The sequence below is a fragment of the Pichia membranifaciens genome (genome assembly GCF_001661235.1).
Source record: "Pichia membranifaciens NRRL Y-2026 unplaced genomic scaffold PICMEscaffold_4, whole genome shotgun sequence".
Lineage (NCBI taxonomy): Eukaryota > Fungi > Ascomycota > Pichiomycetes > Pichiales > Pichiaceae > Pichia > Pichia membranifaciens.
Genome location: NW_017566985.1, coordinates 311,176 through 328,124, shown reverse-complemented (window position 1 = coordinate 328,124; position 16,949 = coordinate 311,176). Strand labels below are relative to the sequence as shown.

Below are 16,949 nucleotides of genomic sequence, written 5' to 3'. Positions count from 1 at the left end.
CTACCCACCCCTCATCTTTTTTTCTCTGGCTTTGATCAGTATTGACTCACTGTTTTTCATTAATACGAGCACTAGTCCTGTCGAGACAGCAGCAATTCCTGCCATAAATGTGTAAGTCCCTCCCAAGGTCATATTGTCTTCCATTTTGGTAAGACAAGACACGAAAATAGCACTCATACCACATCGAAATAGATTGTTGAGTGCTGTAGCACCGCCAGCAATTTCAGGGAACATATCTACCAACACGGTGGTGGTGATATTCAAGGGAAACATACAGAAAAACGTTATGAGAAAAGCCATGACGAGGATGACTGCCAAAGCAATCCGATATTCCAAACACCAACCGAAAACGACTGACGCCATGCACACAATACATGCCGCAAATGGAATACAGTATAATCTGACTAACAAGATATTGAAAGGTGGAATTGGTGTTATACTGGTCTTCTCAATGTCCGAAATATATTTGGTATCATACTTGGCTTTCCGTTTTTTGTAAATTATATCTAACAATCTGCCGGAAACTAAAGTCCCAACGATTGTAGCTGAACCCGGAGCAAAAAAGCATAAACCTACATGCAACGTAGAGTAATGGTAATCAGAGCTCAAATGAACCGACAAGGAAGTTTGCGAGATGGTCCAAACTGAAAACAATAATGACGAGGGGAGCAAAATGTTGAAAACGCTGATTCTAGTAACCAACTTCAATGGCTTCCAAGGTTCATACTTGTGCAATCGCTTATCCAATAAACTTTGATTATAGCCAACAATTCTATTCCCAAAATAAGCTAAAATAGGGCTCCTGTGGATCCAAAATTTTGGCCTCACACTCAAATCACCGACAAAACCACGATGAGTCTCAGGGAGGGCAACAAAAACGATTGCAAGGATGAGACCTTCTAAGGCAGCAGAAAACCAGAAAATAGCTGGCCATTTCCAAGCCGTATCCATGACTGCACCAAGAAACGGTGCCACACCTTGACCGATAAGTGTGAACCCAGATGTTAGACCTGTCAACCCACCTCTGTTTCTTCTAGTTGTGAAATCTCCCACGGCAGCAGAAGTAATGCTTACCAAAGGAGCAAGAAAAGTAGCAAGAATACATCTCAAGAAAACAATTAGCCAATATGTCCTCGAAACAGCTAGTCCAACATTGGTAGCAATACCTCCAATGATACAGCCCAGAATTACGGGCCGTCTCCCAAAAATGTCAGATAGAGACGACACGAACACAGGTGCTACTGCTTGGAAACACAAATATGACGTCACAGTAAAATTGATGTGCTCTTCCGTTGTATGAAAAGCAACGGCCATTTCTGGTAAAGCAGTCCAATATATCGGCATTGTCATAGCAGAACACATTCCAACCAGTGCCAATAATAAAGCCAAGGACACCCGCTCACGTTTGCTGAGTATAGTATACTCGTTTTCTTTTGTGGAAGTAACTCTTAACAGCTCCAACTTCTCCTTACAATCATTATCATCATTAGCATTATTATCATCATCATCATCTGTTTCAGATATGTAGCCTATGTCATTATCATGATTGTCCACTTGTTCATTACCACGACCGTTGACAATGGCCAAATTATTGTTCAAAGACCTCACCCCGTCTACATAGCTTGTGCCATCACTCTCATCGTCGTCTGAACCCGTATGCGAAGACATTTCCAAGACCATTCCGTGTTCACGAGTGTACGGAGCTGAAAAGAGACAAGCCTGGAAGTAGCTTTGTAAAATCTGACTTAGCTGGAAGTAGGCCCGACGGTAATTCTTTCAAATGAATGTTTGTGGGTGAACTTGGCGAACTCAATCAGTTTGATCAACTTGCAGAACTTAATGACTCTTTTTTCACGCGTCAACGGTGTTAGTCGGCGGTAGAGCCTTTCATCGGGGGGATAAACGGAGATAATTCCTTATCTTGACGTTTTTGCACTTCACCAAATAAAAAAACGAGCGGAAAGCTGTTCCGCTCACCGACGGGTCGGCGCTTCCTCGTTTTTCACGTGCACGACAACCGAATCTGGAATGGAGGACGCAAGGACTGAGAGAAAGGAGATGACGCTATCAGTTGAGTTAGGGGTTAGAGCTGCTCACCGAGGGCCAGTTAGGTATATGGCAGGAAAATGGGAAAGAACCAAACCAGTTGATAACAGTGAGAATAGAAATGCCAGCAGAGAAGATTGACGGAAAGTTTATTAGTACGGATTTGAGATCAAAGATCAAGGACGAGATCGCAACATTGAAGAAGACACATCCTTCGTTCAGTCCAAAGATTGTCATCATTCAAGTGGGGGATCGTCCGGACTCTTCAACATATGTTCGTATGAAGTTGAAGTCTTGTGCTGAGGTCGGAATCGACGGTGAGCTGCTAAAGTATCCTGCAGATATTTCACAAACGGAGATGATGCAGAAATTGGATGCCTTGAATAAAGACGTATCTGTTCACGGTGTCCTTGTACAATTGCCATTGCCTTCTCATCTTGACGAAGAAGCCGTGACCAATGCAGTCAATGTGGAAAAGGATGTGGATGGCTTCTCCGAACTGAATATCGCTGCAGTGTTCAAAAAAAACTCCAAGTTAAAGATTGTGCCATGCACTCCCAAGGGTATCATGTATATGTTAGACTACGAAAAGATTCCATTGGAAGGCAAAAATGCAGTCGTATGTGGAAGATCCGATATAGTAGGTGGACCTATGAGCAAGCTTTTGGAGAAGAGAGGTGCCACAGTAACAACGTTACACTCTAAGACCACTCCTGAACAGTTTAAATTTTTTTTGAAGAATGCCGATATCATTGTTTCAGCGGTTGGAAAAGTCAACTTCATTCACGGCGAAGATGTGAAGCCAGGATGTGTTATTGTTGACGTCGGTACAAACTATGTTGCTGACGAAACTAAGAAATCCGGCCAAAGAATGGTTGGTGACGTCGATTATGAATCATGTGCCCAAGTGGCGTCGAAAGTGACTCCTGTCCCTGGAGGAGTTGGCCCAATGACCGTTGTCATGGTGTTAGATAACCTTTTACAAACAGCAAAGGAACAATCACACTTGTAGGTTATTGAACAGAGAGAAAAAAAGTGATAATTTCTCTAGTTATTTAGCTCAAGTAACTACTTATTCCTACTACATATAGAAAAAAGTCTCAGCTATTTAAGATGCGCAGATGCATTTTCGTAGAGTGATTGCCAAACATATGCTTCACTTAACATCATCTCTATGTCATCTTCCGTCCAGTCTGCTGTTTTCGATGTGTCCTGCAAAAACATGATTATATCCTGGAACTCCATATCCAGCAAATCATCGCTAAATCTTCTTAAAAATGCGCAACAGACGTAAATGTGAAACTGACTAAACCCCGTAGGGAAATCGCTCAAGTATGTATCCCACATACGTATGATCAAGTTCAGCTTAAACTCTCGCATTAGCATGCAGTTCATCCATCTGAAAGCAAACTGAATGAAATCTAAATTTTCTCTCTTAAAGTGTGATGCCAATTGGGGTTCATCTCTTTTGATCAAGTTTTTCAACTCTGTTATTTGTCTTATAATTCCGGGTTGCTCGTGGATAAAGTTATCCTGGATGGTATCCAATACCTTGGTGAAGCACCAGTAAGTATCTGCTTCGATCACATTCAAAAGCTCCTTCGGCATGCACTGGGGGTCAAATTCATTGACATCAACACTAGACGCCAAGTAATGAGCAAGGAAGATCTGAAAAAATGGCGTAACCAAATCGTTTATACCCTGAACATAACCGCTGGCGGGATGTCTGATTGCCCAAAGATAAAGTATTTTTTCCAACGATCGATGTGTTGCTTCATATGAATACAGTTTTATGCTTGGATTAGTACGCAAAACGTCTATTTTGATCTGATGCCATATTGTTTGGTCTTTCTCTGACCTGAAAAGTCTTGTTATACTGTTGACATATTCTTTACGTTTTCTGCTCAACACCGATGCTCTCGTAGTTTTGTTTGTAGAAAGATAGCCGACAAGAATCTGCCACACTAATGAACGTAAAGAAGCTGGGATTCCACCCCAGGATTGTTTTCTCAAATCAGCTAGCTCAAAAGTTGTTTTTGTTAGTTCTTTGACAATTTTATTGTATTTGATGATATCGTCACGAGGGGGCTTCTGTACAGACAATATAGAAAAAGGATCTTTGACTATATCCTGATAGTCTTTTTTCAAGAACGGGTAATTAACATCTGTCTCCTCGTTCAATAGTGTCTGCTCAATTTCTTTGCCGGTCTCTGTATTAACACTGTTATCATTATCGTCTATTGTGAGCTTATCTAGGGCTAGGTTATTGGGCAGGCCATTATTTGCTGTTTTCACATCATTAAAATCATCCAACGTGTCATTCCAGTCGTCATCGGAGTCATCAAACGGACTCTCACTTGACTTCTTGTTCGATTTGGAAGACAGACCTAGCTTCGCCAGGGTATTAGAGTGTGTCCTAGAGATGCTCAAAGAGCTGCTCGAACGATTGGAACGGTTAGAACTGGTGGACATGCGGTCGGGGGACATAGAACGTACCTTGGACTGTTCTCTGACGACATCCAAAAAAGATTTCGACACAACCCCAGGCTGATCTGAAGGATCCAATCTTGCCTTCAATGCGGCTGACTGTTTTTTTGGTGACAATTCGTTGTACGCCAAGGATGATATCGTTTTAAAAAAGCCTTTTGAGGACGAGGAGCTCGGTAGGGACAAGGCTGAGTTATTGCTGTGGTTGTTGCTTCCAAGGCCATGTGATATGTGCGAAGATGAACAGTTCTTAATGCTGATAGATGATGGATTGGCCTCCATTGCATCGGAGGTGCTGTCAGCGAAATGATCGTCTCTTTGGAAATTTGTTCCGAACTCAAAGGGGTCAGAGTCAAAAACGTAGTCTCCAGATTGTTTAAATTCCTGCTGCCAAAAGTAGATCTTGCCGTCAAAGAATGTGTTAGTTCACCAGACTAAAAAGAGAAATCAAAAGAAAAAAGGAGAGGAGGAAGAACATTAGATACATAACATCCCCCTTTCTGCACATACCCCTAGCGGCTGGTGGTAGCCTTTTTTCCACATGTCTGATGGAAAACGCTATGCTAATTTGACTGGACTTGGATTGTAGCAGTCCTTTAGCCAACGTCACCAAAGTTCTCTGCCCTCCCCAACTTGAACGATACTCTCTATCTGCTCTGTGTACAGTTTTCACATTTCCGTTTCGAGAACCTCACTGCAGCATTTTACTGCCACCAGCGCTACGCAACTATTGTTGTTCTGATAAATCTTTCAGGTACACAAGAGCTTTATATACATAGGGTGCCATCTACTGGGCGTAGTCCCTGAGTCCAAGGTCCCACAATTTGTGTGTTTCCTTCAGCTGGTAGTTGATGGTCTTGCTGGCGTAACCCAGGCTTCTATCGCTGGCGCTGGCACTGGCGCTGGCCATCTGGAAGAGGTTGTCGATGACGTCTTCGAGCAGAATTGCTTTCCCGGCCAGCATCGAGTTCGCCAGACCGAGAAAATTGGCATTCACAACGTGGATGTGGAAGTGGTAGTATGACGGCTGGTAGTGCACGTAGAGGCGCAAATTATCCCGTTGGAGGCCCTGCGCTTGGTAGATCCTAGGCAGCTCCTCGAGGATGCTTGTACGGATCCTCTCCAAGTAGCCCAAATGGCCAACTGTCAAATCTCTCACCGACGAGATACTGTCATCGTAAACGATGCAGCAGCAGTACAGCGTGTCGAGGTTCTGGCCGTCCCACTTCATGTCCGGGAGCACGACGTAGTCGTCGTTCCGGAACAAAACCCGCTCGGCCTCGGCCCCGTGGTGGAGAATGTTCGTCACCCACTGCAGCCGGTCCCCCTTCATTGTCTCGATGTAGGGCTTCACCACCGTCTGGTACGCCTCCGGCGTCTCCCGTATCATGTGCAGCCGGGCGCTCTCGTACTTGCGGACGTGCGTCTCCGTCGCTGGGTACACGAGCGAGTACTTGCACGTCGGGTCCTTTTCAACGTCCTGCTCCGCCAATGTCGTCCCCCACCAGTACACGTCGTTGCTGGCTATCGTCCTGACCTGCCGTAGCAGCCTCTCCGGCTCCACCGTCTGGGAAAACCCCGTCTTTTCCAGCGTCAAAATCGCCTGCTCATCATCAATGCTGCCCAGCAGCACCACCCTCTTCGCCAGCGGGTCTTCCTCCAACGTCCGCACGTATTTGAACCGGGTCACCGGCTCTGTCTTAGTGTCCATCCTTATCTGCTCTTCACCCTTCCCATCTTCTTCCAACCCAAAGACAGGCCCGTCGTTAATCCCGGCTTTCGTACCGGGCTATAAATAGCAGGGCCCCCCAAAGCTGCGCCCACTTTTCTCCGCCCGCATAAAACAGCTGGCGTGGCCTGGACATGATTTAATGACGAGAAGGGATAACAAAGCGGGCCAGGTACGACGAGCCGACCCGTGTTCTTTCTATTTGCCACCGCACATCTCGGAGTACAGTACACTAGGAGCAGATCCAGAACACGATACAGCACCATGGGATTACACGATATCTTGACAGAGCCCTTTGCGACGGCCTTCTCCAAGAAAAAAGATTACGACTTCAAGGAGACTCTGGGGGCAGGGTCGTTCGGGACGGTCCGCAAGGCGATCCAGAAGTCCACGGGCAGGGAGGTGGCCGTGAAGATTATCCTCAAATCAAGGCTCCACGGCCACTTGGAGGTGGTAGAGCGGGAGGTGAACCTCCTCAGCTCGGTGAAACATCCCCACATTGTCGAGCTCATTGACTCGTTCCAGACGAAACACAACTTCTACATTGTCACTCAGTTGGCAACTGGCGGCGAGCTCTTTGATCGCTTGATCAAGAAGACATCCTTTACGGAGTACGACGCATGCGAAATCATCTTCCAGCTGCTGGACGCCATCGCCTACCTGCATGCACGCGGCATCGCCCACCGGGACATCAAGCCCGAAAATGTGCTCTATCTTTCGATAGAGAACAACTCTCCGGTCGTTCTAGCTGACTTCGGTGTCTCCAAGCAAGTCAACGTCAACGCACACGAGAGGTTGACAGGCGTGGCCGGCTCCTTCGGCTACATTGCCCCTGAAATCTATTCCGGAGAAGGTTACGGCGACTTGTATGGGTTGGGCAAGGGCGGATACACCCTCAGCTGCGACATCTGGTCCCTGGGCGTCGTGGCATACACCTTGATTGGGGGTTACTCCCCTATTCGTGCGCAGAACCCGCAGGACTTTTTGGACGAGGTCAGAACGAACAACTTTGTCGTTTTCCACGAAAAGTACTGGTCCGGGATCTCCGAGGAGGCCAAGGACTTTATCATAAAATCACTTGATATTGATAACAGAAGAAGACCGTCAGCTAGTCAACTGCTGCAGCATCCTTGGATCCAGAATCATATTCGCTACGGTGGGAAGGCCGCAGTCAACGAAAAGAACATAATCTCCAACATACAGGAGGGTTTCAATGCCCACGCCAGATTACGCCGTGCTGTGCGGTTGATTATAATGAAGAACAAGTTGGAGAAATTAAGGCAGATCCGTGCTGCTTCTGATCCAAACCCTACCGACACCTCCTCGCTGGAAGATGACGACACAGACGACTATCTGTTCTGTGGCAACTCACAAGACTCCAAAATTCTTGAGTCATTTCACAACATGAAGCTGCTGCCGGAGGACGAGGGATCGAGAGATAGCCAGCTGTCAGCAGATTCACAAGGGTCCAAAGATACAGATGCACTGAAACGTTTGAAAAGTAAGGAGTTGGCCTCCACTTTCCAAAATTTGGTACGTATTGCTCAGGATTCAAAGGAGCAAATACGCCAGTACCAGGAGGAGGAGGAGAAAAAGGAGAAAACTTCTCAACCAGAGTGATGCTGGCTTCAAATTTTCAGGGGATAAATAACGCAGCCAACGAAGCAATCGATTGCAAAGAGGCGCCAGCTTTTGGACCGTCTTGCAACACATGTGAATATGTGTATAACAGATTCATAGAAATTTTATAGTCTAAATATACATTCTGCAATAATGAGCAAAAATGGGTTTAAATCGTAATCATGAGCTCGTAATACACAACAATCAACATTATACAGTTTAAAAGAGAAATTTTAAAAATAAAACATGGATGTGAGAACAAAATAGTAAGTAATCGACGGATTTTCAGCCTCTACGAAGTAAATTTTTGATTTTCGATTTCGTCTTTTGGTTTTCATTCTTCACTTTATTGCCAACATTGTCAATTTTTAATTTGCTCATACCCTTATCCAAATTAATTTTAGAGACTTCGTTCTCTTTTACCTCCGTAACTCCTTCTAAGATACCTAGCTCTATCAATCTATTTGAAAATCTAGAAAAATCTATTGTTCCACTACTTCCACTGCTACTGCTATCTACAGATTGGCTTCTTTTGTGTCTCCCCTTCACATAACTGTTGCTATCTCTGATCTGGGCTTTAGGTGATAGCAAAACGGTCTCTTTCGCCTTGGATATAATTTCAAACCGAACTAAAGAGGGGGGTAAGATACCTATTTTCACAACTGCTTTGGATTTCATCAAGCCATAGCCAATATGTAGTGTGACTTTTTTCAAGTGGTTGAATTCCAGTCTTGACAAGTCATAACTCAATCGGTTTCCCCGAATTGTTAGGTGCTCCATCAGCTTCAAATCAGCTGTGATAGTGTTGAGTGTCAAGCAAATGGGCAAGCGCATATCTAAAAATGTGATGTCTAACCATTCAATACTAGGAGGTAAAGTATTTTTGAATACTGAAACTTGCAAGCGAAAGTCCAATTGCCTTATTAAGGGAGGCAGTAGCCTCAAGTCATACTCAAGTGTCTGTCCTGATATTTTGAAACTTGAAAGGCCTTTCAAAATTGAAAAATTCATCGAGCTCCAGTCAACCTGACTCTCGGAATTAACACAAGAAATACTCAGTACTTTGAGGTTGATTGGCAATCTTGATAAAAAGTTTTGAGGAATTTTTGTAAACATCACTAAACTAAGCTCTTCTAATGCAGTCAAACTAGAGATGTTTTCAAAGTCAGGGAAATCTTGCGATAAAGACATCATCTCATACTTAAAATAACTCAAATTATTAGGCAAGGAGAATTTGTTTTCTGCTTTATAAAAGCAGTTGCATAACACTAATCGTTTTAATGTCCTCGGTAGATTATTTATCAAATTGACAGATATATCACATGAATTTAGTGTCAAATCAGTCAAACGAGAAAGATGTTTTAATGAATAGCGCAGCTGCCTATCAAAGTAGTACAACTCTAAGTATTTTAATTTTTTATTCTTCAACCTAAAATTGCCAGACTTGCTTGCAGAGTAGTATGCTGAGATCTTTAGTCTCCTTAGCTGGTAATAGTAATTCAATGGATCAAAGTCAACATAGGTTTCAGAATTAATGTTCATGCTCAAATCTGTGATAAACTGACATACCGACTCAATTTTTCTATTCAACCATTCAAACTTCATGTTTTTATATGTAAGATTGTTATCTAATATCTTAATGGTTATATCTAAACCTGTATATGAAACTAACTTCAAGGCTTCAAAAAGACAAGCGGGAAGTTCGAGATTCTTATCAATGACAATTTTAATATCCAATTTTCTCAAATCTTTGAGTTTGACCGCAAATGATAGGAATTTCGAAATACACTTCAAATTTATTGGATAGTCGTATATATTAAGAGCAATGTGCTGTAGCTTTGTTAAGTTCTTCAAATTAAGCAACGTGATATCATCGGAGGCAGATACGGATAAAAATTTGATCTTTTTCAAAAACAAATCTTCCCAGCTCTGAAACTCAACCAGTTGATCATAATATACATAACATAGATTTTGTGCATAATAAACCAACTTAGAAAGGTCTCTGTTTATCGTGAATACCTCAAAAACCTCTCTGCTGAACGATAAATTTTGAATTATGATCTTTTTTTCTAAAAGCAAATCCAATAATTTTTCAAACTCCGGCGATTTTAGCAAGATCTTCCCTAAAACATTGGTAATCTGCAAATTCGTTCGTTCATTCATAAACCTTGAGATAATAAACACATTCACACAGAAATGTGAATGGATAATGAAATCGAGCTGAGCTTGAATACCCATCATGCCCAGCACTTCCTTCAAATTGAGATTATCGAAAATCACATCGGTCCATATCCCATTTTGAATCTCAAACGGCAAGTCCGGAAGTATTCGTATGGCTTGAGTGTACTTTCTGTTTACACTTATCAGTCCTGAACTTCTTGCCAACGTGAATAACAAATTTAACAGGTGTATAGGCCATATGGGAAATGTGGACGTAGACTATCAACTACCAGGTCTGTAACACCCGAGATACTAGAACATCAACGGATAGCCATTTTAGCAACAACAATAAAATTCCCCTACTATTAAAGCGGGATAGGATGCATTACAAACTGAAGCCCAATGATAATCGCCTACGATCCGTGCCAGCCGTTCATCGACTCGTTCTGGGTCAAAAATTGACGCAAGTGATCGTTCTTGTCACTAACCAGTTAAAACCGTATATTTCATCAGGTTCCTTCTCAATGCAGTGTCACTCAGGTGTATTCCTTTCATCCTTCTGTGCATTCTCCATTTACGATGTATGCAATTGTTACAAAGGTTTTTTTACTAAAATTTACTTTAATAATCTTTTATTCAAACAGCCCACGCTGAATATTCTTAACGAGGAATTGTTTGATTTCTTCTGCGGAAACTAGGTCCATCTCCACGCCCAACTTCTCCAACTCAAGCCGGGATTCCTCGGCAACTGAAAGAAGGCTGCCCGCCGTTTCCCCTTCTGTGGAAGTCATGTTCAAGTTTTCACCCAAATTAGTGTGTTTCTGAGCCCCCAGAGTTTGCCCTAACTCTGAGTTACCACTAATCTTTGTAGAGGTGAACTTAGCATCTGTGTCCATGCTATCGATAGAGATCGAGCCCTCTAACAACTTGTCATTAATGGATTTCATACTGTTTTTATCTAAAGATGTTTGACTTAAGATCCTGCTAAACTTTTTCCATAGTTTGATCGCATCGTAATCCATGTTTTGGCCAGCGTCAGCACTCTTTTTAGCTGCAATGTTTTCATCATTATCATTGTAATCACCTCCCCCTACTACCAAGCTATTGAAGGAGTTCACCCTGCTGAATTTTTCAAGTAAAACACGATCGTATTCGTTCACGAATATCTTCACGTTTAATGCATAATACTCTTTACTATGCCACCCCAGTTCGGCATTATTACTGTTCGTATTACTGTTTTCTGGACGTAGGTGTTCATCGTATAAAGTCCTGAATGCACCTATATCGACCATTCCAGATTTGAGGCTTTTGATTGGATCCACAACAATTGCGACATACGGATCTTCAAATCCTTGGTGTAGTTTTTGGGTTTGAACATCAATTCCGCTTAACCAGCACCCAAATCCGGGATGCGAATGATACCAACCTATAATGTTCTCTTTCCTTATCCCACTCTCCTGTAACTTTGTTAAATAACTGAGCATAAATTCGTACGAGTCATTTTGAGGATTCACTCGTGATTCTGTACCTTGCACGGGCAATGGATAACAATCTAATACTATTAACTCATTATCTTTATGGTATCCAACAAGCATACCCATAATTTCAATCATTCCACCCGAGACAGCATGTGTTGACATCTTTAGCATAGCTAGTAGTGATACATTAACTGTTCGAAAGTAGTATGGATGCTTTTTCCACAAAGCTTTACTTGTAGGGTCCCGGTCAGCACTATCAGCACTTTTGTCGTTAAGATACGTATAAAATTCATTATTCGTATTTCCATCTGTCTCTATCACTCTTCTTGTTGCGTCAGGTGGGAGATCAATGTTGATAGAACGGCCTTCAGTCAGCTTCTTCACCTTCGATAAGCCGCTGTCGACTGCACCATTTAAGATTTCCAACAGTGCAAAAGAGGCATTTTCTAATGGATGTTTGTCATCAAAACGACCGGCACAACACAGGTGGTCTTCCTCCATGATCAACCTAGCTATTAGTATTGAGAATTGTAGTGCCAGAGTAACGTGCTTATCGTTTCTAACCGAAGGATTGCCGGGGAACACTAGAAAATATGTGATACGCAATTTCCACTCTCGGAGAGGGTGAGTGAGCGCTTCAACACCTAGCTAGTGCCATGAAATCAGCTCTTCTACATTCACTGTATTTTCTAATATCATTAATCGTTCATGCATTTGTATACAAAACGTTTCAATACGAAACAAATATATCTACAAACTGAGGGGTTGAGAGTGGATAAAGCTAACGATTCTTTATTCTCTCCATGAGTTTTTGCACTAATACCGGATTAGACATAATCAAATCTACTTCAGCATCCAACACTGCTGAAGTCTCACAACTGCTAGTACCGCTACTACCAGATTCAATACGGTGTATTTTACCGCTATTGTTGTTGTTTGATTCTTTTTCCACTGTGTGATCGAACAAATCCCAATCTATGCTTGGTTTCTTTATATGTCTCAAAGAATTTTTTCTGGAAAGAGTTATGGCTGGCATTGCCAACTCACTTGTGCTGGTGGGTATATGTAAGTTGGCGGCCTGTGCTGCCTGTGCTGCCTGTGCAGCTTGCCCTCGCAAATCTGATGAGCTCCCCTTCAAATGACTTTTGAAGTTTGAAAGACCTGGCTGGCTTGATAAGCTAGTTCCACTGGCTAAACTACCGAGACTTGCCATACTAGTCAGACTAGCTGACCCATTCAGTCTCAAATTGTTGCTGCTATTCAATGGATTAAAGCCTAACATCTTCAAATCTGCTGAGCTGTTTCTGGTAAATTCATAAGCCTGCGAATCTGATCTACTGCACAGTACTTTAGGAGACGGTTTGGCTGAACCACCCATTGCAGTTTCAAGATCCGATTGTGATTCGTTATCACTATCACTTTCACTTTCACTGGCAGTTTCCATGGTGCTACTCAAAACATCATCGGAGTCGTAACTCATACTGTGTTTCAGTAAGATTCTTCTCAAACGTTCAACGTCATTCAGGACCAAAGAACCGCGCTTGCGTCTTCGTTTCATGATTTCAGCAACGTCCACTTCAATGAACATATCGGTCACATCGTCATAATGCCAAATGTTCAAATCTAAGCCATAGGGTTTTGGTTCAACGCAGTAAACATAATTATGCTGGACTTCTAGTTCTGTTAACATTTCCTTACTCAAGTTCATGAAGTAGCACAACAAAGCTCTAATTATGACCCGATGAGAAACGATCAGCACATGGTCTTTCAATCTCTCCAATTCTATAATTATTGGACGCAATCTGCTTAGAACATCCAAATACGACTCACCTCCAAGACCTGGATACCTATAGGATAATTTATTCTCTAAAGATTCCAGATATTCATCGGGGTGCAAATATCTGAAGTCATCCTCAGCCATAGAGTCGTAAGATCCACAACCTAAATCATTCAAGATCTTGAAGCTTTTGAAAAAAAACTCATCACGAGGGAAATAATGTGCAGTTTCAATTGTTCTTTTCAAAGTTGATGTCCATACATTGAAGTTCTTCAATGAATGGGTTGAAGTGTTCGTTTTGAATGTCGTAGTGTCGTTAACAAACTCTTTACCGTATTGTTTCAACTTGAATTCCTGTCTCTTCTTCGAGATAAATTTTGGTAATGCTTTAGCAAACGCTATGCCTTTCCTTGTGAGGTCAGAATCTCCGCCCAACCTATTTTGAACGTTATAGACAGACTCGCCATTTGCAGTTAACCAAATTTGGCGATCCGTAAGGTTGAAATTCAAAAGGAAAAACACACATTGAGAACTCAAATAACCGCTGATGTTGAAAGATATAATTTTCTTTCCGGCATTTACAATCTTCACATATTGGATATCGAATTTCTCGTTCTCACTTTCCTCCGATTCGTCGATGGTTTCGTACACTTTTGAGTAATTGTGCAAACGCTGTCTGAAGTCTTGCAAAGCCTTGGCCGGGTCCATTTTCTTGTAGTCCGGGCCACTCAACTTTAGATGAATGTTTTTCTCAATCAAGTCCTCATCCGTGCAAATTGACTCGAGGAACAAAATTTTCACCAACCCTTTGGTACGCTTGTTTATCGTCTCTACAATCCATCTCCTACGAGCCTTTGTCGTGTTGGTCGCATCGAATATGCCCACATTCCCGTCGTCTGATAATAGGAAATCCAACAGATGATCGAGAGTCTCCTTTGCCCACTTTTCTCTCAGCTGGAAATTCTCCTTGTTGTTATGATCAAACAAGTTTGCGTCGTGGGATGCCAAGCGGTCTCCGCGTTCGGCTTCGGGCAGTCCGCCCACATACGACGGCGAGGGGGATTGCATCGGCGTGCTGTGGTCTACCGTAGGCCCCTGTATCGGATAATTACTAGGCGCAAACACTTTTAGCTGTCTCCGCGTATTTCCCACATTGAAGATCTTTGTATTGTATTGCATCCAGTTCAGATACCGTTGCAACTTTTTCGTGATGTACGATTTTCCTCTGGCGGGTAAACCAACGCATACAATCACCAACTTCAACGCATCGTCGGTGGGGTTTTCTGACGATTGCAGCAGCGAGTTCGACAGCGTCGTGGTACTTCTATCTGCCTCCACCTCGTTATTCGTAGCGTTGCTGCCGTGCTTGCAGTTGCCTGCATCGCCCTTTCTACTGTTACCTTGATGGCTTTCGTGACCATGGTCATTTTGCGTCTTTCTATTCGTATTCCCTTCCATTTTGGCTCTCGGACACAGAGACAGCTACCTGATCGGGAGCAATGTTGTCGGTGGCCTTCGGAATGCAAAATTTGGGTTCCCAACCACCAAATTCGAAGCTTTTAAGGCGAAAACTTTGCCGACATGTATCTGCAAGAGTTAACCTTTCCGCAGGGATCATGTCAATCAATTACTCATCCGGAGAAACGGGGCCCACGGCCATCGCGCCCAGATGATTCAGGACGATCGGCGTCAAATTGTATTACGTAAGCGCAACCCGGCGTTCCGATTTCTTCCGGTTTTTTATCACGTGCCTTTCCGCCACCGTTACAGGCGTTTACCGCCAGTCTTGCCGGTTTGGGAAATTACCGGCGGCAGAACGGATGCTACGAATGGGTTGAGATCGGCATGGATCTTGGACTTTTCTTTTTCCCCAGACAGAGTCATCACACCCGACTTGGGGGGGTTTTAGTGGGTCGGAGTAACAGAAGGCTAGAGGGAAAAAGGTGAAACGGAAGACAGACCACAAAGATGCTACGTTCTCTTCTCATCGGTAATAGCAAGAACACGACCACAGTGTTCAAGATCTCACCCAAAAGGTTTTCTTCACAGCTGACTGCAGACAAGTATGCTGTGAAACGTGGGGACTTTGCAAAGTTGAGCGACGAAGACTTGTCGCACTTCCACTCGATCTTGAATCCAAACCAGATGATCACAGACACAAACGACCTGATTGCGTTCAACCAGGACTGGATGAAAAAATACACCGGGCAGTCGCAGCTGGTGTTGAAGCCGAAGACCACGGAGCAGGTGTCAAAAATCTTGGCCTACTGTAACGAGAGAAAGCTTGCGGTGGTTCCACAGGGCGGTAACACAGGCTTGGTTGGTGGCTCTGTTCCTGTTTTCGATGAAATCGTTATTTCCACGGCCAGCATGAACAAGATCAGATCGTTCGATGAGTCTTCCGGTATATTCAAAGTGGATGCTGGTGTGATTTTGGAAGCCGCAGACACTTTCCTTGCCGAGAAGGGCCACATCTTTCCATTGGACTTGGGTGCCAAAGGATCATGTTTTGTTGGTGGTAATGTTGCGACCAACGCCGGTGGCTTGCGTCTTTTGAGATACGGTTCTTTGCACGGTTCTGTGCTTGGACTGGAAGTTGTGCTGGCGGACGGTACCGTCATGGACTCGATGCATTCTTTGAGAAAGGATAACACTGGCTACGACTTGAAGCAACTGTTCATTGGTAGCGAGGGTAGTTTGGGAATCATCACCGGTGTTTCGATTTTGTGTCCAGCAAGACCAAAATCTGTCAATATTGCCTTCCTTGGATTGGAGAGCTATGAAATGGTCCAGAAATGTTTCCAGACCGCACGTAGCGACTTGTGTGAGATCTTAAGTGCGTTTGAGTTCATGGACCACGACTCCCAACTACTTGCTGCCAAGAGCTTGAAGACGACACATCCATTGTGTCAAGAAGATGAGACGGGAGTTGATTCTGTTCCTGAATATCCATTCTACGTATTGCTCGAGACAAGTGGTTCGACAAAGGAACACGACGATGAAAAATTGGAAAACTTCCTTGAAAAGGTGATGGGCGATGAAACCGTTGTTGATGGTACCGTCTCACAAGACGAGACTCAATTGCGTACTCTTTGGACTTGGAGAGAAGGTATTGCCGAGGCTTCCCAGCAATTTGGAGGTGTCTACAAGTACGACGTTTCCCTACCATTGGACAGCATGTATTCCTTGGTTGAGGCTGTTCAAGAGCGTTTGAAGAAGTTGAACTTGTCCTCCACCGAGGACGAATCGAAGCCTGTTTACGAGGCGGTTGGATACGGTCACATTGGTGATGGTAACTTGCACTTGAATGTTGCTGTTAGAGAATACAACAAGGAGGTTGAGAAGGCTTTGGAGCCGTTTGTCTATGAGTTTGTTTCGAAACACCATGGGTCGATCAGCGCCGAGCACGGGTTGGGATTCCAAAAGAAGAACTACATTGGATACTCCAAGAGTGAGGTTGAGATCCGCATGATCAAGGATATCAAGCACCACTATGATCCAAAGGGTATCTTGAACCCATACAAATATATTTAGACGTTTTCTATCTATTCATCATTCAAATCCATTCTTTGAAAAAGTAAAAAAAAAACACTCATCGACACAGTGAAGAGTAGCTCTCAAACTTCCGATTTTAAAAGTAGTATGTAATTTT

General features: G+C 43.4%; 9 protein-coding genes across 9 annotated transcripts; 3 read left to right on the top strand and 6 right to left on the bottom strand.

Annotated features, from left to right (window-relative positions):
- Positions 1–1,668, bottom strand: PICMEDRAFT_59333 (hypothetical protein; the record flags this gene model as incomplete). The annotated part of the gene is made up of 2 exons (XM_019163357.1): positions 1–1,511; positions 1,566–1,668. 2 exons carry the CDS (start codon positions 1,666–1,668, stop codon positions 1–3), a joined length of 1,614 nt encoding a protein of 537 aa, XP_019016764.1.
- A 499-nt stretch (positions 1,669–2,167) lies between these two features.
- Positions 2,168–3,058, top strand: PICMEDRAFT_73164 (hypothetical protein; the record flags this gene model as incomplete). Its single annotated transcript, XM_019164402.1, has 1 exon — positions 2,168–3,058. One exon carries the CDS (start codon positions 2,168–2,170, stop codon positions 3,056–3,058), a length of 891 nt encoding a protein of 296 aa, XP_019016763.1.
- Positions 3,059–3,088: 30 nt separating this feature from the next.
- Positions 3,089–5,097, bottom strand: PICMEDRAFT_16945 (hypothetical protein). Its single transcript, XM_019161403.1, has 2 exons — positions 4,634–5,097; positions 3,089–4,598 (listed from the first exon to the last, which is right to left on the bottom strand). The coding sequence occupies exons 1-2, from the start codon at positions 4,755–4,757 to the stop codon at positions 3,151–3,153; spliced, it is 1,572 nt and encodes a 523-aa protein (XP_019016762.1). The 5' UTR covers positions 4,758–5,097; the 3' UTR covers positions 3,089–3,150.
- Positions 5,098–5,244: 147 nt separating this feature from the next.
- PICMEDRAFT_16943 (hypothetical protein) lies at positions 5,245–6,326 on the bottom strand. Its single transcript, XM_019161402.1, has one exon. The coding sequence runs from the start codon at positions 6,242–6,244 to the stop codon at positions 5,321–5,323; it is 924 nt and encodes a 307-aa protein (XP_019016761.1). The 5' UTR covers positions 6,245–6,326; the 3' UTR covers positions 5,245–5,320.
- Positions 6,327–6,526: 200 nt separating this feature from the next.
- On the top strand, positions 6,527–7,882 carry PICMEDRAFT_34359 (hypothetical protein; the record flags this gene model as incomplete). Its single annotated transcript, XM_019162880.1, has 2 exons — positions 6,527–7,710; positions 7,765–7,882. The coding sequence occupies 2 exons, from the start codon at positions 6,527–6,529 to the stop codon at positions 7,880–7,882; spliced, it is 1,302 nt and encodes a 433-aa protein (XP_019016760.1).
- A 143-nt stretch (positions 7,883–8,025) lies between these two features.
- On the bottom strand, positions 8,026–10,399 carry PICMEDRAFT_142963 (hypothetical protein). The gene has a single exon (XM_019160316.1). The coding sequence runs from the start codon at positions 10,121–10,123 to the stop codon at positions 8,168–8,170; it is 1,956 nt and encodes a 651-aa protein (XP_019016759.1). The 5' UTR covers positions 10,124–10,399; the 3' UTR covers positions 8,026–8,167.
- Positions 10,400–11,172: 773 nt separating this feature from the next.
- On the bottom strand, positions 11,173–11,742 carry PICMEDRAFT_18840 (hypothetical protein; the record flags this gene model as incomplete). The annotated part of the gene is made up of 1 exon (XM_019162090.1): positions 11,173–11,742. A coding segment is annotated over one exon (570 nt), but the record flags the coding sequence as incomplete, so codon positions are not given.
- Positions 11,743–12,222: 480 nt separating this feature from the next.
- PICMEDRAFT_16940 (hypothetical protein) lies at positions 12,223–14,841 on the bottom strand. Its single transcript, XM_019161401.1, has one exon. It carries the CDS (start codon positions 14,753–14,755, stop codon positions 12,302–12,304), a length of 2,454 nt encoding a protein of 817 aa, XP_019016757.1. The 5' UTR covers positions 14,756–14,841; the 3' UTR covers positions 12,223–12,301.
- A 424-nt stretch (positions 14,842–15,265) lies between these two features.
- Positions 15,266–16,831, top strand: PICMEDRAFT_73159 (hypothetical protein; the record flags this gene model as incomplete). Its single annotated transcript, XM_019164401.1, has 1 exon — positions 15,266–16,831. The coding sequence occupies one exon, from the start codon at positions 15,266–15,268 to the stop codon at positions 16,829–16,831; it is 1,566 nt and encodes a 521-aa protein (XP_019016756.1).
- Positions 16,832–16,949: the final 118 nt, after the last annotated feature.